Source organism: Rhinolophus ferrumequinum, chromosome 6 (assembly GCF_004115265.2).
Source record: "Rhinolophus ferrumequinum isolate MPI-CBG mRhiFer1 chromosome 6, mRhiFer1_v1.p, whole genome shotgun sequence".
Taxonomy (NCBI): domain Eukaryota; kingdom Metazoa; phylum Chordata; class Mammalia; order Chiroptera; family Rhinolophidae; genus Rhinolophus; species Rhinolophus ferrumequinum.
The window spans coordinates 83,790,332-83,816,587 of NC_046289.1; the positions used below are offsets into that span (position 1 = coordinate 83,790,332).

Consider the following 26,256-nt stretch of genomic DNA (forward strand, 5'->3'; position numbering starts at 1 on the left):
AAGTACCACAGCTGCTCATTATAAATGAAAGGATTAGAAAGTAAGCTCAACTGACTCACATAAAAAAGTATATAAATAATCTACTTTAAAAATTTCTCCTTCTAGTTCCCTTTCTAAGAGGTTCATAGTGCTTCCGATAATTTTTATTTCAGAAAACATACTAACATATTTTCAAAAGTAAAAATTTGTCACACGTCTTCAGGAAAATAAGCAAATATCTACTATGACAGAATAATGGTAAAAGAGGGAAAAATGAATTACCCACACAGGATAGTAAAGGGGGTGATATCAAAAAAGATAACATGTACCTGAATTACTATATATTTTAAAAGTGCTTCAAGAAAATAGCTTGTGAGATCTTCTTGTCCTTTATCTCCTGATTGTGGCGGGACAAGAGGAGTGATTTCCTCTATAGTGACTTGAGCTATCCAAAGAAAAAAGAAAAGTTTAGTATCATTACAAAATAAACTTAATAATACAATAACAAGACCCAAATAAAATTTAACTACAAAAAACATACATGTAATAAATACTGCTTGAAAACATTCTAATGATTGAATGTTGAAATAAATCTGAAGTCATCCTAATAGTCCATCACAACAACCATAAACTCTAACCACCAGCTGTTTCATGAACCCTTGATTGAGGAAATGTGACACAAGGATAGACAAACAGATATGCAGGGATTAAGAGTGAATAACATCTCACTTGGGAAATAACTTCTTGTACTTTAAAATTCACATTAGAATCTTACTTTCTTGAAGGTTGAGTGGAGGATTAATGAGATTATCTAAAGTTCGAGGTCCATATTCAGATTGTGGTGCCGAGAATCCAGGGATTAAACATGAAAACATCCAAAGCTGTTCTTTGCTACAGTTATTCTGAAGAGCTTGTAACCATAACAAGAAAAGACGAACACCTTCCCTCCTGATCTAAAATAAAAATGAAAAACAGTATTTTTATTTACAATTGAAATACTTTTTTCCTTTTAAGGCCAAAATTCTCTGGAAGAGTATTACTAGATAATTCTAGAGGAATGATACTTTGCAAAAGGAGGAAGAAGAGAAAGGGAGGGGGAGAGATATTACACTCATGACATTTATTGAGCCCTCATTATTATAAATCTCTAAATTCACGGATTTTGAACAAAGGAAGAATGAACTTGGCCTCTAATTACTTAAAGCCATCAAGTAATTTTTATTCTACAATTTCCAATCATAAAAACTCAGAAAATCATTTCCTTCTTGTTTATTCCCCTTACTTTTCTCTCCTTTCCATCACCTCTAGTCTAATCCAAGCAGCCAGAAGAGAGAGGGTAATGACTGTTCCTTGCTATAATGAATTTAGTAAAAGGAGGAATGATTATGGGGATCCAGATGCATTGCTAAGTCGATGCTGTTGTCCTTAAAAAGCTTATCACTCTCTGAAATTATCTCATCTACTTATTACTTGCGGCTAGGCTGCAAAGCAGGAATTTTGGCCTATTACTTATATTCTAAGCACCTAGAACAATGCTCTGTACACAGAAGACACTAAATATTTGAACGAATGAATAAATTATTCCCAAGAAGAGAAAAGGAAAAGATTTTTAAAATTAAATCTCAGATAAGCAAACACGAAGTTCTTCACTAGCCTAACATCACTGGTATCTTTGGAAATTAACCAGTTAACGCAGGTCAGTTAACTGCCACTGTCAAAGCTATTCAACTGCTTCTACCTCACGGTTTAGTCAGATAACAGGATAAAGATGTAGGAAGGCTTATTCCTTTCTACTGCTACACCCAAGCCTTGATTTCAAAAGAACTACACTATAAGACTTTTACCTAACCTATAGCAAGATGCTTTTGGACTGGACAGCTCTTTTTACCATAGTACAATGATATAACGAAAAAGAAAAAATACATACATTTTTATATAGATCCCGTACTCTATACTATCTAAAAATAGCTATGGTAAAATGAAGAAGAATTTGGTGAATGACTATTTTCTTCTGGAGACCACAGAGTAAAGTATTTCTGGTGAATGAGTCAAAGCAGCGGCAAAAGTACAATAGTTTTTCAATAGCCTGGTCAACCTAGTATGTATTTTCATTCATACGGAGAATGTTGCTATATTTTAAGTAAATTCAGTCCAATTAAGTGGACTAAAAACAGTTCAAAATTCTTTAGGAAAAAGCTGATGTAAGAAAAATGGCTGTATGTTTTACATAGTTTTTAAGAAGTCAGAAAAGAAATATAATTATATTATACCTTCAAGGAATTTCCTGTGTGGAGTAGTTTCTTTAAAATCAATCCTGAAAAGAAAACATCATTTTAAGTACTCACATCTTACTATTTTTCTAAATGTCAGAGTTCTCGGTCAGACTTGAAAACACTTTAAAACAAGTCCTTGGCAACCTCCAAATTATTCTTGGTGACCTTGATATCCTTCTGGCCATAATCTTAGGACCAGAGGGCATACAAAAAGTCACCTTCTCAACACATGGCTTATTGCAAATAAACAATGATGTATTCTAATGAAACAAATCCTAAACCCTAAATTGCATTTAATACAAAAACCTATGTATATCCCTTATTTAAACTAAGAATACAATTAAATACTTTCTCCGTCACTAATTCAAATAAAACCACTGTAGAAAATTTCCATTTAGTTAAGCACATAAAAATCTACAACTCTAATATTTCCTAACAAATATTTGCAGTGTATTAATTTTTTCCAAAATATTCAAAACTATGTATTTTACTTTTAAATTATACACTATTTCAAATCTACAATAAAATACTGAAATAACACTAACAAACATCCAGAGGTCCACCATTTGGTCTGAACAAATTTAAACAAAGTCCCATGTTTCTTAATTCCAAATTTTCATTTATTTACATTATCTATCATGTTTTATCTAACAGTATAAGCATCACTGAAGCCTCCTGTGAATCCATCCTGAATCACTTTCCAGAGGAAGGCATTATCCAAATTTTGGTATTATTTCCACAAATTTAGAATTGGTTTATATGTTTAAAATCTTACACCCATAAGAAAAATTTCTTCCACAGCTATTTAATCCCGCGTTTTTTAATTCTTTCTAGTAATGTCAAGAACATATATATATGATATATATGGTATATGTATATGATCAAGTCTGTGACTTTGTTTAAGTTTCATTTGTCATAACAAAAAAAAGGTTTAAATTTCAACAAACTGTGTTGATTTATCTGCAATTCCCTTCCTTATGTTTGAGCAAATTCAATTTCTTCAAGTAATACCATGTAAACCCCAGTCATCAGCTCTCCTAAAAAAATCTATATATGCTAAATGTAATGTGGTATCAGGGACTGGATCCTGGAACAGAAAAAGAACACTAAATGGAAAACTAATCAAATCTGAACAAATTTGGGGTTTAATTAGTAGTAAAAACAACCAAAACAAAATCTTATACATGGTATCATACAAAGTAAGTCATCCTGTAAGTTGCTTTTCACATCCAACATTAGCTCCTGTAATTTATCTATACTGACCTATGTATTGTGAGTGAATTCATTTTAACTGCTGTACACTATTCCATTCTTTGACTATACCATTCATCTTCTTAAGGTTAGGATATTTGGTTTGTTTTCAAAATGTTGCTATTCCCAAGAATACTACAATAAATGTTCTTGTATGCATGTGAGTTTGCATTGATTCCCTGTTATGCACGTGAGTTTCTCCAGGATATGTAAGCAGAAACAAAATTACTCACTTTCAACTTTATTAAATATTGGCAAATTCTCTCCATAGTTGAGAAATTTAGCAGCACTAATAGCAGTGTATGAGCGTGCTGTGGTAACAAATTCTTGGCAACACAAAAAAACAGGCAAATGCTCTAACATTTGCCAGTCTGATGAGTGTTAAATATTTAATGCTTTCATTTGATGTCTCCTAGGATAAACTTGTCAGGCTATATTAAAAAGTCCCTACAGGAATTCTGAATGAGAATTGTTATCTTTGTACTATCAAGCCTATCATCCATGAATATTGCATAAGATTCCATTTATTCAAGTCCTTTCTTGGTCTTCAATAATATCATCACCATACATTAATCTAATATTTTAAATAACTACAGAATACACATTCTCAAGCACAATGGAACTTCTTCAGGAAAGACTATATTCTGAGCCATGAAATGTCTCAAAAATTTTAAAAGGACCAATATCACATAAAGTATATTTTCTGAAGACAAAGGAATTAAGTTAGAAGTCACAACAAAAATAAATCTGTGGCAACATCAAATATTTGAAAATTTTAAAAATAACACTATTAAAGAAGCTATGGGTCAAAGAAACCAAAAGGGACATTAGAAAGTATTTTCAACTAAATGAAAATCAACTAGAGTCACTAACTAATTTTTATTTATACATAAAACCAAAAAGAAAGGATTAACAGAGTTTTAGGATTCTTCTGAGTGACAAAGAAAAATGACCATTTAGGTATATTCTCAAGTTAGACATTTATTGTTGTATTATTAATCATGACAACTAGATAGCTTAAATGTCCTATGGAGATTTAAGACTACATTCCTTAGGAAGTACAATAAACTTTTGAAGTTCAGACATCTGAAAAAAGTTGTTTTATACACAACCTTCAAGGACATATTTATGATTATGGAACACAAAAATAGGATTTCACTATTCTATCGCGCATACTCACATGCTTATTAGCAAGTCATATGTCTTCTTTGGTGAAAAGCCTATTCAACTATTTTCCCTATTTTAAAAATGGACTTCTTTGTCTTATTACTGAGTTGTAAGAGCCCTTTACATATTATGGGTACATCATTTTTAGTCTCAAACCTTATCTAAAAAGTTTATTCTAAAAGGTTTTACTATTTTGGATTTTTAGCCCTTGCATCAATATTCCTCCTATATGCCCAAAAATTTTTTTGGTTTTTTGGGGGGGTTTTATTTCTGGAACTGCTAACTGGGGTGGCTTACAGTTTTAAAGTCTCAGAGAAGATTTCATTTCCTCTGATTAAGAAACGTAGAGCCTAAATTTATGACTCTTTTTTTTAAGAGAAACAAATACAATTTTTACAAATGAACATAAGGGTTGTTAACACTCTACTTCAACAATGTAGATGTGGTGGCTGTCAGGATATTCCCCATGAGAGAAGGATCATGAGAATCACTAACAGAAAGCCCTCACTCACATCAAGACAGTGAACCAAAGCCAGCAATTGCCTATCTACAGACTCCTTTATAATATGAAGAGGGGGAATGCCTTACTATGACACCTCGAGAGCCCTGCGATTGTTCCAGAACCAGACTCCAAGCCAGCAACCATCTGGTATCAGAAAGTCTGTGATCTCCTGCCTGCGTGGTCTCTGACAGTAATCCACAGCAGAGTTTTCTCCCTCTTTTTCTTTTCAGCCTTGTTTCATGATCTGGGAAGCTCCATTTTGACCCTTCAAACGGTAAGCTTAACTCCAGCTCTCCCGCTTTTTGGGGGGAGCAAACTACCAGCTGACACTGCTTGCTTTCAAACCTGGAGCCCATTGCTTCTGCTCTACTTGGCACTTTGGGTTTCTTTTCCATTGCTGATTCATAGAGATATTTATTCTGAAGCTGAGCCTGCTTTTATTTTTTATTTTTTTATAGTTTTACCATCACTGCTAATGTATTATGAGTAAAAAAACAGGTGGTGCAAAGAAATCTAATAATCTTTTGACTGGAAATCCTTCATCTATGTTTTTATCTTACATTCCCAGTAAGTCTAGTCTTGTATTATTTATTTTGTTTTTACTAAAGCATAAACTATAAATTCACTTCAGATGACAACCCATTGAAGAGCATTTTCATATATTATCATTTATTTCAAAGGTGAAGTACATAATTACTTACCAATACTATGAAACTGCCATCGTTGATGAATTCTTTCTGGAAGAAGTTGTAAAATTTTCTAAAAATCAGTATGAATAAAACAAACAAACAAAAAAAAATGAAAAGCAAGGAATGAGTCCATGTTCTGTGCAATGTGAAAAATTAAAGAGCTTACATTAAGACTTCAAGAGTTTCTTAAGGAAAATACATTACAAATACAAAATAGTCTCTGAACTAATCTGATAGTACTGGCACTATTGCAGCACTGGCATACTGATCAATATTTGAAAACCTCCCAAAACAAGCTATCCTAATAAAGACTTGGAACAGGAAATTAATGAAATTTATCTTTTATAGTGATGTGGAAAGTTAAGTATATTTCTCCATAGTGATTAAATGCTAACTCTCATATATTTCAAAATACTTATGTACTATTTGGAGAATTAACTGCATTGTGGACATTACTGATAAGTTTTGAATTCTTTCAGATAATAAGGTTTTTGACATTTTGTCTCTTCAAGTAGTTCTTTCCCCTATGTTGATAAATCTAGGGGAACTATTTTGATTTCACAGAAATCCCATGAAATATTTGTACTGAGTTAATTTTGTGAATCCAAAAGTACTTATATATAATGATGGCTATAGGTATGAGAACAACATTTTAAAATTCAGGAGTTAGAGGTTTCCATTAACTGGGAATAAACACTTTCACATATGATAGTTTCAAAATTTTGCCTTTAATTTCCTTTACATATTGCATCTGTGTGGATTATTCTAGATCCATAGCTGCTTTGCTATGTTGCTGAACTGTGCTCTCAGTACTCCGCTTGCTGAGAGACATCTGTGTGTGTTTGTTGTTATTGCTGCTCTTACTACTATTATTATTTAGAAACACCATTTGGTCCATAAGGGCCAAACACTAAACAAGACACATTACATGATGGTATCTTATTAATCCTCACAACCATCCTAAAACGAGAGTTTATTTATTTCATTTGACAAAGGAGGAAATGGGTTAAGTAATGTGCTTAGGTAGAAAGTGGAAGAACAGAGATTCCAACCTTAATATGTCTATTTCTAAAACGTGCTTTCATACTATTCTGCTCAAAGGATGGTATGTATGCATGGTTTACACTTCTCTATCTTCCCTTTGATGTGATAGTCTTTAGTCCATCTCATACAAGAGGGTGATGAAGAAATTACAAAGTTCTTCACAGATAAATGCTAGTCCCACACAAGATACATGAACTTCTTCACCTTTGCCCTCTTCATATTTTTCCAATAGCTACCTAACAAGTACAATTATACTTATTTTAGTGTGGAAAGAGATAAAATTACAGAAAACTGAAAAGACAAGTTTGTGAACTACTCAAAAGCATTCCTAAATTGACTATTAAATTATACTTTATAATAAATTAACCCCTTATAAAATGCAAATAAACATGACTATGTTTTTATGTGGTTAATATAAAGATGAAAGTAATTATGTGCTCTCAACTGCACAGAAAACAGACTATAAATCTTATGCGGTATTACTAATATTACATAACAAGGATTTTTATTCCAGAAAGAGAAAAATTACTTTATAATTTCTTGATTTTTTAAAAATCATCATAAGTCTGTAAACGTAGAGGTCAGGTATTTATTGTCCCCATTGTAAGTAGAAAAACACCGGCACACAAGTTAAAATTCTTTTCCAGAAGATGAAAACCCTGTATCATACCGTGTTTTCCCTGAAAATAAGACCTAGCCGGACACTCAGCTCTAATGTGTCTTTTGGAGCAAAAATTTATATAAGACTTGGTCTTATTTTACAGAAGACCTGGTCTTATATCATATGAAACCAGGTCTTAGATAATATTACACATAATAATATATGTGTAATATAAGACCCGGTGTTATATAAGACTGGGTCTTATATTAATTTTTGCTCCAAAAGACACATTAGAGCTGACTGTCCGGCTAGGTCTTATTTTTGGGGAAATAGGGTATTAACATCTTTTTTTCCAATAAAATTTAGTGATTCATTAAACACAAACATTACTACTCATAGAATAACAAATCAGTATATATCACATATAGGAAAATAAATATTATTTCTTAATAGAAGGAATACCCTGAAAGAGCTTCTCTTAGCTCATCAATCATTTTCAGTTTCCTGAATATAGAGCAAGCATGAAAGTCTAAAGGACACTTTCCAGGAATTACTATCTTGCTTTCTCTGTGGATAGTTTTTTTCTTTCTTAAAACATCTATGCTTTAATATTCCCCTTGTAAACAGTTCATACAAACAACTGGGGAGGTAAATATAAGCAAATTCCTCAGGGTTAACAAGTAATGAAAATTAAATGCAGAACTGGTACCAACACCAGTTACTTCCATCTGGAACTCTTCAAAAAAAATCCGTTTTTGGCGGTGACTGAATCAACAGCTAAGAGAAATATCATTCAGATTGTTCAAATTCTTCTAAACTATATCAAAATACAAAACAGTGCATAATCTTTAATTTACAGCAGACAGAAGAGTTCAATCTTTAGAAACAGATTTCCAAATTCTTTACTATGCCTTTCAAGTCACAAGGTCTAATCCTGGCTTTCTCCAGATCTCTAACTTCTTGATAAAGATCACAATACTTCCATCACTGTTTGATTTGAAAGACAGAATGAAGGGCAAAGAGTTATTTTAAAAGCAGGGGGGGGGGGGGGGGGGGGGGGGTGTGTGTGTGTGTGTGTGTGTGTGTGTGTGTGTGTGTGTGTGTGTGTGTGTGTGTGTGTGTGTGTGTGTGTGTGTGTCGGGCAGGGGGGAACAAGAGGAGAGGGTGCCCTAATTTTTATTAATATGGCAAAAATAAAACACAAATTTTAGCGAAGTATCATATGTTGCTATTTCCTTCTGTTTACTTGGAAAGAAAGACTTGTCCCACACCAATCCAAAATAATGTAGAACAATTTATAAGACATTTAAAACTATTTTATACAAGTTTGCAATGAAAAAGAGTTGAAGCAGAAACTATAAATTCCTTAGGTATTTAACAGTTCCATGAAGTTACCCTCTCAGGTAAGAATGTTTGAAATTAAAAAAAAAAAAAATCTCTATTTGTGTAAACCTCCCACAAATTAGTACCTATTTTGTAGTGTCAAATGCATAAAAATATAATTCTATCTATAGCTATAAATAAATCTACCTCAAAAAAAATTAAGTCAGGTATATTTTCAGGTTAAAAAACGTGATTCAGTTTTTAAAAAAGCACAGCAGATTCACAGTATTTTATTATACACTTTATAGTTCCAAGAATTATTTTTGAATAAAAGAAAGTTAGACTGGCAGGTACTTACCTCAAAAATAAAAAGTATAGCATCCAATTCCTCCCTCTGAGATTTGTGACCTAATTTTTTCAGAAAAATATTTTAAACATTATCATTTTGTCCTCATTGTTAATAACCACTTAAAAAGCTTAAAATATTTAAAGCACTAAAGTTTTTTCTCAGTCATTTTGTAATAAAATGTTTAAAGTATATTCTGTTCAATGTGCAAACAGTATCATAGCATCTCTCTCTACGCTTTTTCAACAATTAAATTCAGATTTTACATATTTATGTCTAAAAACAAATCACAATATATTGTGGAAAACTTGAAATGAACTCTGAAAATGAAAATATGAAAATGACTGCTCAAACCTGACACTTGACCTTAGGGCAAAGCAAAGAAGGCAAGGAAATAGGTAAACCTGACCAGGAAAAAGGCCTACCTTCTAGGCCTTCTTAATGTAATAAGAACAGTACTTCTTACCCATAGTGTGAAAGGGATGTCTAAAAGCTGCCTGACAAAAAGTGGATACTAAAATTTCAATGTCCAAGAGTCTATTTTTAAGTGAATGCATATGATAATTATAAGAAACATCAACATATACCAGGATTGATTTTAACATCTTACCTTTCTGTTTAAGACTAGCTTCAATAGTCACGAAATTCTCAAAGAACACATAATATATATGTGAAAAATGCTGGTCAAAAAACTGTTTAAGATCGATAGATTCTGCATTCTCTGAAAAATAAATGAAAATAGTTTTAGTGCTTACTACTCACATGTTAAATTATATTCAGCAAATATTGATAGTGGCAAGTTTCCTTCCAAAAAGTCAAAGAACTGCTCCTAAAATTCTATCCTATTAAAGTATCTGAATTATGTATTTATATATCTATATCCTTGTTCTTACAATTTTAGTTTTTAAAGATTTCAGCTTTAATTTTAAAAAGTGATCAAGTCAGGTTATCATAATCTTTGTTTCCTGAAAGAAAACAATGTCTCAGAGAGATTTATTCAAAATCATCAACCAAACCAAAAAAAGACTTTGTTTTCAATTCAGATACACCTCTCCTAACTTCTCCCCTGGACAGTTTAAAATCAGTATTTCCAATAACATATCATGACGTAATAACATATCATGTCTAAAATACATGTAATCAATATATAGATACCTAAAAATAGGTTTTATAAATAAAACTATTAAGTATTACACTGTTAAGTACAACATAGATAATACTCCAACATAGCTCCAACATAGATAATACTGCTCTAAAAGAACTGTCGGTATAATCCAGGGCACACAAAACTAAACATATGCATAGTAGAAACGTATGCATAGTAGAAAGTGTTAGGTACTAAAAACGAAGTGACAAAGTCAAAGGCAATTTAGAAATACAAAATTCCTTTCAAAGCTCAATGAGGGGTGAAGGTGGGGAAAGAAGAAAAGCCTGAGGACATATTATTTGAAAAGACTTTTAAGGACAGGAAGGATGATGTGAAGTGGTGGGGTTGAATGGGAAGGGCATTCTAGGCATAGACAAAGACACAGTGAGGAACACATGAAGCATGACAGGGGGCAGAAAAATAATTCATTTTGGCTAGAGCTTAGAGTATATTGATAAAAACAAAACTGAAAAAGTGGCCTTGAGGTATGTTGTAAAATGTTTTGAATGCAAACTGAGGAGACTGGATTTATTATTCAAAGCAAGGTATCTATGTGGGTATATATATATTTATGCATTTTTGTTATTTGGCTTATTTTTCTGGGGGACTGAGAAGATTGAAGAAAAATGGGATATAGATAACTTTTACTTTATGTACTTCTTACTATTCAAGTTTGTTTTCAAAAAACATATTTCTTTTACTATAAATAAATTTGAAAAAGGCAACTGGAAAAAAAAATCTAAGATTTTTTTAACCTGGGAGATGAAGAATAAACTAATTGTTAATAAACTCATGTTAAAAGTAAACCTCACTTAATTCCTTGGACTACTTTAACGCTCAATGGAAGATTTCAGAATAAAGTGAAGTAGCGACAACAAAGATAGCACTTTAAACTCTCTTTCGTCTATTATGCTTCCTATGAATATTCACAATAATTCCTTAGACATTTTATGTATGAAATTTTCCAAGACTGTTTCCCTTTTGCTCTGCTCTCCCACAGGAAGGAAGGAATGCCCTCTCTTCTCTATTCCCTTAGATTCTCTATATTTCTCTTGTATGGAAATAACCATTTCAAGTGTTTTCTTCTCTTTCTTCCAGGACTAGTCTATAGCTTCTTTAGAATAGAAATGGTGTCTATCTTAGTCTACCCAAAACCCAGTAGAGTGCTGAGCACGTATGTACTCAAAGTGCTTTATTATTAATAAAATATTTTAATTTTATTGTATTCATTTTGTAGCTTGGAAATTTTTAACCTTGGAAAAGACTGCATAACCTACTGAGAGGCAAAATAGCATTGCTTCATCTTGACCGGAATTAGAACACCCAGATTCCACGCCTACCTGTAACACTACCTGTGTGACTTTTCACAGAACTAGGAAGAAAATAATGGCGAACACAAACTGACTGCTTCCTATATACTGGACATTCTTCCAGATGTTTTACAGAAATTAATTCCTATAATCCTCATAGCAAACTATAACATAAGTACAATTACTATCCTCCCTACTCTATAAATGAGGAAACAGACAGAGTTTATTTAGCTACTAAGAAGCAGAGTCAGGGATTTCAACTCCACACAGCCTGGATCTACTGCCCAGGCTCCTAACATAAAGGTTATATATTTATAAGAAGTATATCTATAAGAAATATATCTATAATATATCCCGTAATACATCTATAAGAAAAATAGTGAAAGAACACAAAGAATTTATCTATTATCTGCCTAGAATAAGGATAATAGTCATCAAATACTAAACCTATTTTACAGATTAATTATTAAAGTAAAAACACATACACTGAGATAAACAAGAAAAGTATTCTATTTTTCCCACACAGTAACTTAAAGTAACAAAGAACTATAAAATCAGAATGAAATAGGTTTCTATAATTATCTCTAAATTTCCTGAAATTGATGTTTCCAACATAACTAATGTCTCAGGGGAAAGAAGAAAATGAGAATAACAAAGCAAAACAAAAAATCAAAACAAAAGTAAACATAAATTAACTCAAGATTTTGGGACATAATTTAGGAGCCAAGATAGTTTCTCTTAATTTCCTTCCCATACTGCATGTTAACAAAACCTGGAAACTACATACACGTTAATAAAAAATACTGGATCAAAACTAGGCTAATTTGTTATTCACTCAATATCTATTTGTAATGAACAAGTTAGCAAATGAAAATTCTTACAAAATATTTTTGATCACCAATTCACAAAATTTACATAGTGGTGAAAAACTAGGGGAAGAAACGCAAAAAAATCTGGATAAAATGTAGTAAGAGGATTTCATTTATTTAAAAACACCTCTCTATCAAACACTAACACAGAAGAAAGGAAAATGAAAAAGGAAAGAAATCCAGAAAGATATTATGGAAAAACTACCAATTTTAAACCCCAATATTAAGTCTCATCCTTTCCAAAATGGCCCCCTGTAACTCATTCTGTTTTCTCCTTCTGTGAACGCCTCCATTATTTTTGGTACAGATGATTCCTAATTATGTCACATTGGCTAGTATTATTCTTTTGAGGATACTGGTTGCTCTTTGGGAGCAGAAAGCATGTTTTAGCTTCTTTTATCTTTCAAATTTTTCATCTAAGGAGAATGCTTTGCATAATGCAAAACTCATGGTTAGCACTTAAAAATAAAGTTTAAGGGTTAAAAATTTCCTCCTATTTTCAGAAATACTTGCTTGATTTGCACTGCTCATAAAGTTATTTCCTTAAAGAAATCAAATAAATATTTCAACCACAAATTCAGGTTCAGGCTTCTGAGAATTAAAAAACTGACTCAGGTTTAGGAATGCTTTGTAGACATTTGGGAATACTAACTTTAAGTAGCAAAATAGTTCTAGACTTCATTTAGTTTCCACAAATAAAATTTCAGCTATCTCTTTAGGGTCTTTTTATGAATAAGTTTTAAAAAGCTAACTGTAATACATGTATTTTCTACTACATATTTTTAAGACATTTTAGCATTGACAACAAATATATAATTAAAAATTTAAAGTTCAGAAGCCAGTTTTCCTGACTTTAAATTTCAGATATAAAATATTTCGTGATAAAACATCACATAATCCAAATTCAACAAATGTTCAGTGACATCATTCTTCTTCCTCATCTATTAAGCCAAAAAAAGTCCCCATTTAGAACTTTTGCTCAAATGATGGCATCATAATACCCCAATCTGTGACATGTATTACTGCTTCCAATAATACACCAAACATTGCAAATTATTGCCTTATAATAATCAATAATGAGCATGGAGCCAATAACACGGTGGACTGTCCTAACACAAAATACACTCTTATTGCAAACACACAGAAATACTGGATAAAAATAAATAATACAAGGTCATAAAAAGGGGGGGAGAAGGAAGTAATAAGAAGAGAGAAAAGCAGAAAAGGAGGAAGTTCGATGGAGGAAGAGGAAGCCCAGGGGAAAGAATGGTAAGAATGTGGGATGGAGAAAGGGGAGAAGGATTAGAGAAAAAACATGAAGAAAGGGAGAATGAGAAGGAAGTAAGGATGAGAGCAGGGGAAAGTAAGAGAAAAGAAATACAGAAATGGAGTATAAAGTATAAATAATAATACAGAGTCAAGCACAAATTAGAAGAAAAGGGGAAGAGAAATATAGAAGGAAAAGAGGAGAAAAAGAGAAGAAAGAGGAAGGAGGGGGTAGAAACACACAAATAGGCTGGATAAATTATAAATACATCTTTGATTTTTAAAAAGGGGGGTACATGGGAAAAGAAGAAGAAATTGAGAAAAGGGAGGAAGAGAAGAAAGGACAAAGAGAGGAAACAGAGAAATAGTAAGTTGGAAGACAAAATTGAAGCTAGTACTCAGAATGGGACACGGGAATAACAAGACGAAAATTGTAGAGACAAACATAACAGACTACCTGAGATGTTTCAGGAACAAAGGAAAATGTAAGCAATATTCAAAGAAATAATGTCTGAGAACTATCTAAAATTGGTGAAATATGTAATAAATCTTCAGACTGAAAAAGCATATTGAGTCCAAAGCAGGATGAACACAAATCCACACATGGACATATCCTAACATCAAAAACAAATTGGAAATATTAAAACAAGCAAAAATTACCTACATACAAATACCAAAATTACTAACAGGCTTCTCATCAGCCCAAAGAGGCAGGAGGACAACGCAATTTTATATTGAAAGAACTAAGGGAAAATAATCATCAACCTAAAATTCTATACTTAGCTAAACAACTGTTCAATACTACAAATATGAAAATGAACACAAGGCATTTTCTAACATACTTATAGTTTAGCATTCAACAACCCTCACTCAAAGAACTACAAACGGTGTATTTCTGAAAGAAGAGAAACTCACATAGGAGAGCAAGAAACAAGGGGCAAAGATGAGTAAAGAAACTGGTAACTATATGGGTAAACCTAAATGTATGGGTATGCAATTTTCCTATTGGTAACTGTCCTGTTTTAATTCATCAAAATAAAAGCTACGGACTCTTCTCCTGTATAAATGCTTAAGGTGCTGGTTTGATTTTATCTTTCAAATATGTAGTATTCATTAATCCCTCAATATGAAAAGCAAGAAAATACAAATAACAAAAGTCCTGCTGGAAACCACACTAAAAACCTACTGAAATTTCAAAGCAAGCAAAATAGTTTAAGATATGTAGCTTATCTCTTTATCAAACTGATGTTTCAAATTAACTGCACAGAAGCTCCTGAGATATGATTATAATCAGGATAGCAAGATAATAATTCTTAGAACTAAAAGAACAGAACATAAGAAAACTAATAAAGTGATCAAGATCTTAAAGTAATTATTTTTAAGCCTCATACAAATCGATACATATAAAGTAAAATCAATCAATGCAATATACTATATCACTATAAAGGTAAAAACCCACATCATATTGTCAAGAGACACAGAAAAAGCGCTTGACAAAATCCAAGGTCCTTTCATGATTAAGATACTCAAAAAGTTAGGAACAAAGTAATTTCCTCAATCTGATAAAAGGCATCTATGAAAAACCTACTTCACATTGACTAGTAAAAGACTGAAATCTTTACCTCTAAAAACATGAACAAGACAAGGATATTGCCCTTTGCCACTTTTATTCAATACTATACAAGAAGTTCTAGCCCAAGATATTAGGCATGAAAAAGAAATAAAAGCCATACAGATTGTAAAAATAAATAAATAAATAAATAAGCATTACATCTCTATTCAGAAGTGACATGATCTTGTATATAAAAAATCCACACCAAAGAAGTCTATAAGAACTAATAAACAAGTTCAGCTAGGCTGCAGAATACAAGATGTATTTCTATCCACTAGCAATGAATAATCAGAAAGTGAAGTTAAGAAAACAATTCCATTTACAACAGTATGAAAAGAATAAAATACTGGGAATAAATAGAACAAAAGAAATGTAGGATCTGTACAATGAAAACTATAAAACATCAGTGAAAGAAATGACAGAAGACCTAAATAAACTGAAAGACATTCTGTGTTCATGGATAGGAAGATATAATATTGTTAGATAGCAATATTCTACCAAATATGTCTCAAGAATCAGTGCAACCTCTATCAAAATCCCATGTGGCTTTTTGTGGAAATTGACAAGCTAATCCTAAAATTCACAGGAAAATGCAAGGGATCCAGAATAATCAGAACAATCTTGAAACGAGCATCAAAAGGCATACTTTCAGTTATAAAATAAGTCATGGGGATATAATGAATGCACAGCATGAGGATAACAGTTAATACTGTAGATCTTAAAAGTTCTCACCACAAAAAAAAATGTAATTATGTATATGACATGTCAACTAGATTGTGATGATTATTTCACAATATATACAAATACTGTATCATTATGTTGTATGCCTCAAACTAATATAAGATTGTATTTCAATTATACCTCAATCAAAAAAAAAAGCTGGAGAACTAAGGCTTTCCAATTTCTAAACTTACTGCAAAGTTCCAGTTATCAAGACAATGTGGTGGTGGCATAAGGATAGACACATAGATGAATGGAATATAACTTAATTAGAGTCCAGAAATAAACTTACACTGATAATAAAATGATTTTCAACGAGGATATTAAGACAACTCAATGGAGAAAAAAATAGTCTTTTCAACAAATGGTGCTGGGACAACTGGATATCCATGAGCAAAAGAGTGAAGTGGGACCACTGCCTTATATCATACACAAAAATTAACTCAAAATGGACCAAAGGCCTATATATAAAAGATAAATTTATATAACTCTTATAAGAAAACACGATCTTGAACTAATAAGTTGTGTCTTAGATATGACATCAAAAGTAAAAGCAACAAATGAAACAAACTGCACTTCATCAAAACTTGACACGTTTTGGCTTCAAATGACACTATAAAGAAAATAAGACAATCTACAGAATGGGAAAAAATTATCAGAAAATTGTATATCTGACAAGGAACTAGTATTCAGAATATGTAAAGAATTCTTAGAACTCAATTATAAAAAGAAATATAACCCAATTAAATATAGGCAAAGGATTTGAATAGATATATCCCAAAAAGATAAACAAATGGTCAATAAACACATGGAACGATGCTCACTATAATTAGCCATAAGGGAAATGCCAATCACAACTACAATGAGCTATTACTTCCTACTCACTACAATGGCTATCCTCAGAAAGATGGACAATAACAAGTGTCAACAAGCATGTGGGGAAATTTCAGTCTTCGTACATTGCCAGTGGAATATAAATGATATAGTTGCTTTGGAAAAAGTCTGGCAGTTCCTCCAAAAGTTAAATATAGAATTATCGTATGACGCAGCAATTCAACTCCTAAAACAGTAAAATGTGGCCACACAAATGTTCATAACAACATTATTCATAATAGTCAAAAAGTGGAAAAAGAAAATATGTTAAAACAATAGAGAATAAAAGCAGAATGAGTTAGAATGGAAGAAGTTAATTCTAAACACACCGTACAGAACATGCTTCTCAAACTACCAATGAAGGACCAGTTCATTCATCATAAAATTCCAATTCATCATAAATCAATGCTTTACAATAAATGAAATACTAGAAAATAAACTGAAAAGCATACAGACTGGTCTATACCCTACTGAATAAGACAAGTCCACTAATCAATGCTTGGATGTCGTCACAGCATTGTCAAACTGAGATGAGCTCCTCAACACTACAATTTCTATACTTAAACATGTTACAGATGTGTAATAAAAAGTTGGTAAACTAGTACCAGTCAGCAGACTACACTTTGAATAACCGTAACACTGACTGGGAAGGAATGATGCAAAGTTTCGGTGTATAGGCTGAGTAGCCTTGATGCAGGTACTAGAAGTGAATAATCTGTTCCTGCTATAAATTCACCAATAAAACCAGGATTTCAAAAAGTAGAATTGTTACTGTATGCAGAAAAAATAGAGCCATGGGGAAAGAGGGGGGAGGGAAGAGGAGGTGAGGTCATTCCTAAGAAAAGAACTAGATTTTGGTGGCTGAGAACAAACAGATCCAGGACACCATCTTGCCCCTCAAGGCGAACTTTAGCTAATTATAACATTATTTTATCAGCATTACCAGCAGGGAAAATCTCCACCCCTGTATCGCCATGACAGTTCTGACTAGAGCCAAGTAAGAACAAGAGAATGCCTCCTCCAGACAGGAGTGGTCAGTGGGGACCTGCCTAGGAACGCCTATAATGCGGCACCCCTACATTTCAAATATTTTGCACCCTCATTTTGAGGATAACAAATTCCTAAGTCCCTTTGTTCTTGGGTGCAGTTGCTCTTCTCCAGGCCTGCTCGCTCCCACCACCTTGGGAGGGTACTACCTATTTCTTTTAATAAATTCACCCCTTGCTTGGTTTATTTGGTGCGTCCTTCAATTCTTTCCTGTGATGACACCAAGAACCCGTTTTCCGGCAACAGAATGATGCAGCCAGAGAAGTTACATAATCTGTACTTCCCTAAATCCTCATTAAAACCTGGTTACCAAATCTCATAAATCATCTCCCCACAGTATGTCCTTTCATCACTCATTCCTTTCTATTCACCTTGCCATTAAATCATCATTTCTAGGGTAAGGCCTTACATACTTATTTTTTTAAAGCTCGTTAGACCATTGCCTTCCACTTTCCTGCATTCATATCTATGCTCTTACCATTACCTTCACCCAAACTGCTCTTCTTTTACTTCTATTTACTGAAATTCTAATCACCTTTCTAGGTACAGCCCAAATGCTCCTGCCCCATGAACCTTTCTCCAAACCCCTCCTTTAGATCCAATCCTTCTCTTATATTATTAGGTTGGTGCAAAAGTAATTGCGGTTAAAAGGTTAAAAATAATTGCAAAAACCGCAATTATTTTTGCACCAACCTAATAATAACATCTTTCATATCTGACATGATTCTTTAATTATTCCATCAACTCCTTTACTCCTTTGCAATTGCCCAAAACCCAGCAAAGCACTCTATATAGTTATTATTCAAATGATTGCTTAGATCCATCATTTTCAGATTTTTAAAGAAATGGAAGCACAGATGAATAATTATTTTTCTTAACGACATTTTAGAAGAAATGACATGTTTATAAGAAACGGCTTATAGTAATAAACATCTCGCCTCTAGATGGCCCTAAGGACAACTGATAGAAAAGGAAAGATGACTGGGAATCTTGAAACTACTGATTTAAAAGAATTCAGACAATAACAACAAATTTTTGGTAACATAAACACAACACTTAGTAGCTGTGATATTGTGTTTGAGGAATGAGTGAAGAAACAAAATAGATTCACCATAGCCAAGCTAACAAAATTACTTTAAGTTAGAATGGGCTGAAACATGAGTAAGAGATTTTATTTTACTTTAGCCTGAGGACTTAAACCTTCGAACTTTTCAGTTGTGCATCAACGCCTGGAAATATATATAACTACAATACGTAACCCTCTGAAGAACTTAGTAAAGAACGTTCAAGTAAAGAACTTAGGAAAGAATGCTCACGTGTCTAGACCACCTGACATCCATTACCAAGACTACTGGTCATCTGGAAGATTACCAGCTCAGACCAATCCAGAGGCTAAGAATGCAGGACTGATTCTTCTCCAGAATGTATTTTTTACTATAATAACTCCCAACTTTTTACTTCAGAACACTCTGGGTGTTATCTGGTAGTGTTTCATGATTTGCAAACCTTAAGGCCCTCAAATAAAAACTCTGTCAATTAATTCTAGTGAAGCCTGATTGATTCATGCTTGACCAACGCGATTTGTAAGTATATATTTGGTCTTTTGTCCCCATTTCTGGCACAGAGCTCCAAAAACCCTGGGAATTTCCTAAGTGTTGAAAGTGATAAAGGCCTTCTGTTATGTTAATGAAATGACTTTTGGAAAGCACCTAAGGATGGGGCTGGCTGCCAATGCAGCCAACCACCTGACTAGAGGATCAGAACTTTCAGTCTTACCCCGACCTCCAGGAAAGGGGGAGGGGCTGGAGACTGAGTTTAATCACCAGTAGCCAGTGATTTAGTCAATCATGATTACATAATGAAGCCTCCATAAAAACCAAGAGGAAAGTTTCTCTGCCCTTTTTCTGGAGAACTTCCATACTGGGAAACCAGAACGCTTCCAACATGCCACCGTGTCAAGCCCCACGCTTCGTGAGTACAGAAGCTCCTTCGTTCACTGTTGATTCATATCCTTGAATATCCTTTGTAATAAATGGGTAATCTGGTGAGTAAACAGGTTTCCCTGACTTCTGTGAGCCATTCTAGAAAATTAATAAAACCCAAAAGGGGATGGTCGTTGGAACCTCCCATTTGTAGCAGGCCAGTCAGAAGCACAGGTAACAAACAACCTGAGCTTGCAACTGGACTCTGAAGTGGAGGGCCTCTTGTGGACTGAGCCCTTTATCTGTGGAATCTGATTCTACCTCCGGGTACAGCGTCAGAATTGTTGTCAGACACCCTACTGGTGTCCAAAAATTGCTTGTTGGTTTGGGGAAGCTTATACCTAGAGAGAGAGAGAGAGAGAGAGAGAGAGAGAGAGAGAGAGAGAGAGACAGACAGACAGACACACACACACACACACACACACACACAGAAACCGGGTCTGGGAACTCTCTTCACCAGCTATTTTACTTTAGTTTTGGGTGGGGAAGGAAAGAGTAATGTTGCTAAGTGATACAATTTAAGGATTTCCTTGTGTTTACTTGAAATAAAATACCAACAACAAATATTATTTCCTTTCATTTAATTCTCCTTTGTTTTCCCAAAATATAACTTTTAAATTATTTTCCCTCCAATTTACACATTTTTTAAAAAATAAAGACTGAGAATAAAAGTACAGAATCTAGACCATCGTGAAGAAAATCAGTCAGGGATTTGTACTCAATTTATTTCTTAAGAATAAATTTTTACTTGATTTTGAATAGGTCATATCTCTGATTCAATTTTATCACCATTAAGGTTCCAATTAAAATTAAAATAATGTTTTAAATTCTTCCATAAATTCTGTGCTTTCTTCCATAAATTCTGTGCTTCAAATGCATTTTTTCATGTAATCTTCCAACATCTAAAGCATTATTACTTTGATTTTATAGACAGGTAAGATATCTATAAAAGTGTTAAATAACATAGCTGAGATCAGAACCTAGATACTCTTTCTCCACTATATGTTCCTACTTAAAAGCTCCCATGTTTCCCCGAAAATAAGACCTAGCTGGTCAATCAGCTCTAATGCGTCTTTTGGAGCAAAAATTAATCTAAGACCCGCTATTGTATTATATATTATAGTATGGTATACTGGATCTTATAGTAAGGTAAGACCGGGTATTATATTATATTATATTGCATTATCTATTATACTATATAAGACCCGGTCTTATAGTAAAATATATAGTATAGTCATAGATACATAGTCTTATATAGTTTAAAAATATACTTAAATTCTGAAATAAATTCCCAAATGAGTATTTAAATTGGTTCTAATTTTTCATTAGTCTAAACACTGCACTGATATTACACTTATCCACTTACGTCCTTAGAATAAATACTAAGAAATGGGAATGGTGGTTTCAAAGAATATATATATACATTTAAAACTTTGACACTTAACAGTGAAACTGCCTTCTAATTTACATTCCACAGGCAATGGATGAGCCTGTTTCTATGTCTTCAAACATACTTTACAATCTTTTCCAAATTTTGTAAATTTTACCAGTCCATAAATTAAGGAAATTAACTCTTTTAAACGTTACAAATGTTTCTTGGTTTGCTAATCGTCTTTTGATTGTTAATAATGAGCTGCACTATCAGAAATTTAAAAATGCTTTATATAGGCAAGTTTATCCATCATTTTCATAACAATTTTTAACTTCAGTGTAAGTTCTAAGAGTGATCTTCCTTATCCCAATATTTAAAATATATCTGCTTATTTTTTCCTTCCAATTCACACTGAAGAATTAAAACTATTTAGAATTTATTCTATTATAAGAAACAGTTATTTTATATATGTTTTTATCCAGACGAGCATTCTTTCTTCTTGACCTTTATTTAAATCACCATTTAATGGTCACATGAGCTCCTTCTGTAGCAAAGAGAAGTCATCCTTTTTAAATTTAACATTTTTTTCAATGTAACTGTTCTTACCTATACAAACAAAGCTGTGCAGATCTTTCTTAGAGAAAAATATGAAATTTTTATTTATAAACATTAAGAAAAGCCTAAATGAATAAATGAAGACTCCAAGGGATAGAAAGAATAGCGTCTACAGATGTCAATGTCTTCTAAATTAAATCTACAGATTCAAAGCAAAAAAAATTCTAACAATATTATCATTGAATTTATTAACAAGCTGATTCTGAAATTCATATGAAAGAACAAAAAGCCAAGTCTGTATTAGAGATTGGTATTAGTTTCCTTAGTTGCTGTGACAAATGGGAGCCGCAAACCTGGTGTTCTGTTCTGCCTTCACATCACCTTCTCCCCTATGTCTACCCCAGGTCAGTTTACTGTTAACTGGGGAGTGGAGTGGGGGGAGAGGTACACTTTACATGTTGTTAGACTCGTCAGACATAAACTCTCTAATAATTAGATGTTATATAAGGGTCATGAAGACTGCTTTCAATAATGTGGGAAACTATCTAATAATCTCTGCCATAATGCCATAAACATTTTTCAGTTAACATCCTGCTAATTGATTTTCATTGTTTTTATATTTTACATAAAAGACTTTATATTCTGAAGCTTTTTTTTTGCCCAGGTACTAGACAACCCACGGTCTCTTTCTAATGAGAATGATGACTTTATTTTTTCCTACCATTGTCAATTGAAAGGAAGCTACTCACAAAAGAGCAACTTTGCTCTCCTCATACTTACTACATTCATTCATGAACTACATAATATTTAGTGAGTATCTATTATATGCCAGGCACTGTGATGACTCTAGGGACAGGAAGATAAAAAGACACCTATGCCCTCAGAAAGGTATGAAGATATAGAAATGCAAATAAATAATTACATCATAATAAAATAACCAAATTACTAGAAATAAGTGTGTTCAGTGTAGGATAAACTCCTATACTTACCTAATAGGGAAGGAAGAGTAGAAACTTTCAGGTGTGAGACTGATGGAAAGGTAGTTTGATACAGTAGTGTTATTAGCAAAGATATACGCATCACAGAAACTGATTTCTAGTTCGATATTACAGGAATGTAAAGTACCAGAGAGGGGTAACAAGAAGCTAAAGACAACAATGTGGTAGAGGAAGATAAATTTTTGTTGGGATACTTCGAGCTTGAGGTATCTGTGGGACAGACTTACAACCATTTGTCTTTTTCTATCACATTGTCAAAGATCAAAGGTTCATTTTCAAGTGTTGGTAACCTGGAAGATGGTGATGCCATTTACAAAAGTTAAAAAACAAAACAAAACATTTAGATTGTGTAGACATTTGATTTTAGAAAGACTAGATCTAACAGACATACTAATCACCTATTTTTCTGTTTTCTTCAAGGTCTATTTCTATCACAATGATCCTTCTAAAAGAAAAAGACACATTAGATAATATATGAACTCATACAAATTGTGATTGGATTTAGAATCAAGAAAAAGTGTTTCACAAGAAGCAGCAGCAGCAGCAAGCAGCATGTTTTCTTTTCTAAGACACTGAAAACTTATAACCCAACATGTTCTCTTTTCACTTTAGCTGTTAGGAAATCTAAGAACCAAATTCAATGCTTTACAGCTGTAATCAGCTCATCTCTAGAACCTGATAATGTTTCCTCTCTTTGAGTAGTGGATATCCAGTTGTTTGTTTTATCACTAGTTGTTCTGTTTCACATTTTATTCAGTCCTATAAGCCACGTAAAACCCTTTATATGCAATAAAATCCTCAATAAAAAGAACGTTAATGCAAAGATTGCTTGCAATATTTGAAACAGCTTTTTACTAGGCAAATTAATCAGTAACATTGTTTATGTAGCTATTCTGCTTACTAAATCACTTCTTCATAAATAACAAACATGAAGTGTTTCAATGAGGTCAAACTAACTTCAAATGAGTAAGATTCAAATTTAAGTACTATGTTAAAGGACATATACAAATTAAGGAATATAAATGGGTCTAATGTCACCTGTATAGGATTACTTACTAATTTTGCATATCAACCCTTAAAAATATATTCAAATACCAAGTTAGTTTATTTTTACAGGCAATTTACAGTTTACAGTGACTCCTGTGCATTTTCAGATTTCCAGCCAAACCTGTTCCAAGTTAATCTATACCATCTTTAAGTTATTTATTTAACGAACATATTATATAATTAACATATAAACATATTTATTTAATGAACATATTAAATGTCCTTATAAATTACCACTTATACCTAACTAAACATGAGTTTATTTTTCTGATTTAAGATATTAATACAATTTTCTTTGTGACAAATATATCCAGATTGGATAAAGACAATCAGATATATTTCACTAATCAATTGATACTAAATTTATTCTCTAAATATAAAAAAGTAAAAAATGGGAGCCAAGTTGCTATGAAGCCAATATTCAGTCTCATTCACTTAAGAGAACCACTTACAGCATCCATATCCAGTGTCTTGAAAACTGTTACTTACGTTTTAGGGTTTTTAGAGTTTTTGTTTATTTTAAACAGATATGGACATCAGATAAAGTCATTTCTGACAGACAGCAAGCAAACGAGGTGCACCTTCGACTGCTCCAGCTTGCTAAAGAATTTCCTGGTTAAGGTAAGAGGAAAGGGAATCCAGGCAGAGCCAATGGAATCCATGAGTTGAGAAAATGAGATGACAGTCCAAGAAGACCAAGGTAATAAGAGTTCACAGGAGAGAGCAGGAAAGAGGAGAAAGCTGCATACAGCGAGAACCCAGGCGCGATCCCTTTCCACTATAATCATAACACCTTGTAAGGAAAATTCCCAAGACAGGAGAAAGCTATGCGAAAAAATTTGAGGGAACAGTACCACATGTGTACATAAGACCAATAACAGTGCCTGTTCCCAAAAGGTGGGCTTAAAAAAAAAAAAAAAATCTCATAATTTACAGGGCATTAGGGTAGAACACTCAGGAAGGTATTGCTTCATACTAGGTAATAGCCCTAGATGGATCCACTCAATAAACTGTAAAAGCAAGACCTAAAATGATCAAACTATTTCTAAGCAATTAATGGTATCCCAGAAAAAAGTTCAAGAATTTACAAGAATTATGGATACAAAAATATTCAGAAGTTAAGAAAGTAAAATTCACAATTATCAGAAATCCAAAGATTACTCTGAATACAAAGAAGAAAACAACCCAGGATGTAGAGAATAATCAATTGACCCAGATTTGACAGATGCTAGAATGAGCAGAAAAGTAGTACAATGTTATTTTAATAGTACTTCATATGTTCAAGAGAACATGAAGACAATATAATTTCCATACATACTAATACATACATAGAAAATGAACTAGATAAAAATTATGTCTGATGTGAAAAATAAGTTAGATGGGCAGACTGCATGTAGCAAAATCCTAGTGAACTTAGCAACAGAAAACACAGAGAAAAAAGAATCCAAAAAAAATTAAAAGAATGTCAGTTCTTTTACTGCTACGAGATTTCCCAATATGCTAATAATATTTTCTAATATACTAATCTAATATTATACTTATCAATATGCTAATTAGTGAAATTCCAAAAAGGGATGAGAGCAATAAGTGGAGGAAAAAATGGCTAAAATTTCCCCAAACTTTATGAAAATTATAAACCCATAAATCTAATAAACTCAATGAACCCCAAGGCAAACTTGGGCACATGTTGCTCAAAACTAGTAAAGAGAAAATCTTAAAAGTAGCTGGGGGAAAAAAATGACATAAACGTACAGAATAAGGTAAGTATGATAGAAGACTTCTTATCAGAAACAATGCAAGCACCAAGACAGTGGAGTAAAATCTTCAAAGGACAAAGGGAAAAAACCATCAACCCAGAATTCTAAACAAAGCAAAATATCTTTCAGAAAAGAAGCAAAATACTTTACAAAAACAAAAACATGAGGAATTCACCACCAGATCATCATCACAGAAGAAATGGTTAAAGGAAGTCCTTCAGAAGAAGCAAAATGATACTGGATAGATGGAAGTATCTATTAATATCTGCAATGGAACGAAGAGCACTGAAAATAGTACTACATGGGTAAATATATGTCTTTGTCTTATTATTTCAAAATCTTTAAAAGATAACTGCTTGTTTAAACAAAATAATATAACGAAGAATTTACAACACGTATAAGTAAATTCATGACAAAAAAGTATCAAAGCTGGGGGGAGAAATGGAAGTACACACTTGTAAAGTCCTTAACACAACACAAGAAGTGGTATAATATCACTTATTAGAAGACTCCGGCAAGTTACAGA

At 32.8% G+C, this 26,256-nt stretch overlaps 1 protein-coding gene and 1 long non-coding RNA gene across 31 annotated transcripts in view; one reads left to right on the forward strand and one right to left on the reverse strand.

Annotated features, from left to right (window-relative positions):
• RALGAPA1 (Ral GTPase activating protein catalytic subunit alpha 1) overlaps window positions 1-26,256 on the reverse strand; it is a 202,896-nt gene that overhangs the window by 165,547 nt on the left and 11,093 nt on the right. For all 30 annotated transcript variants that reach the window (XR_004423152.1, XM_033107302.1, XM_033107299.1 and 27 more), the window contains exons 2-7: window positions 9,786-9,896; window positions 9,188-9,237; window positions 5,874-5,931; window positions 2,250-2,293; window positions 755-932; window positions 309-424 (exon numbers count right to left, since the gene is read on the reverse strand). Coding sequence is in view for 29 of the 30 variants with exons in the window: in XM_033107302.1 (XP_032963193.1) it covers window positions 309-424; window positions 755-932; window positions 2,250-2,293; window positions 5,874-5,931; window positions 9,188-9,237; window positions 9,786-9,896 (557 nt within the window). In the remaining variant the exon portion in view is untranslated. The remainder of the gene's footprint in view (window positions 1-308; window positions 425-754; window positions 933-2,249; window positions 2,294-5,873; window positions 5,932-9,187; window positions 9,238-9,785; window positions 9,897-26,256) is intronic.
• On the forward strand, window positions 19,928-26,030 carry LOC117022981 (uncharacterized). The gene is made up of 3 exons (XR_004423153.1): window positions 19,928-19,990; window positions 24,501-24,594; window positions 25,860-26,030. It is a non-coding gene; the product is annotated as an uncharacterized LOC117022981 (long non-coding RNA).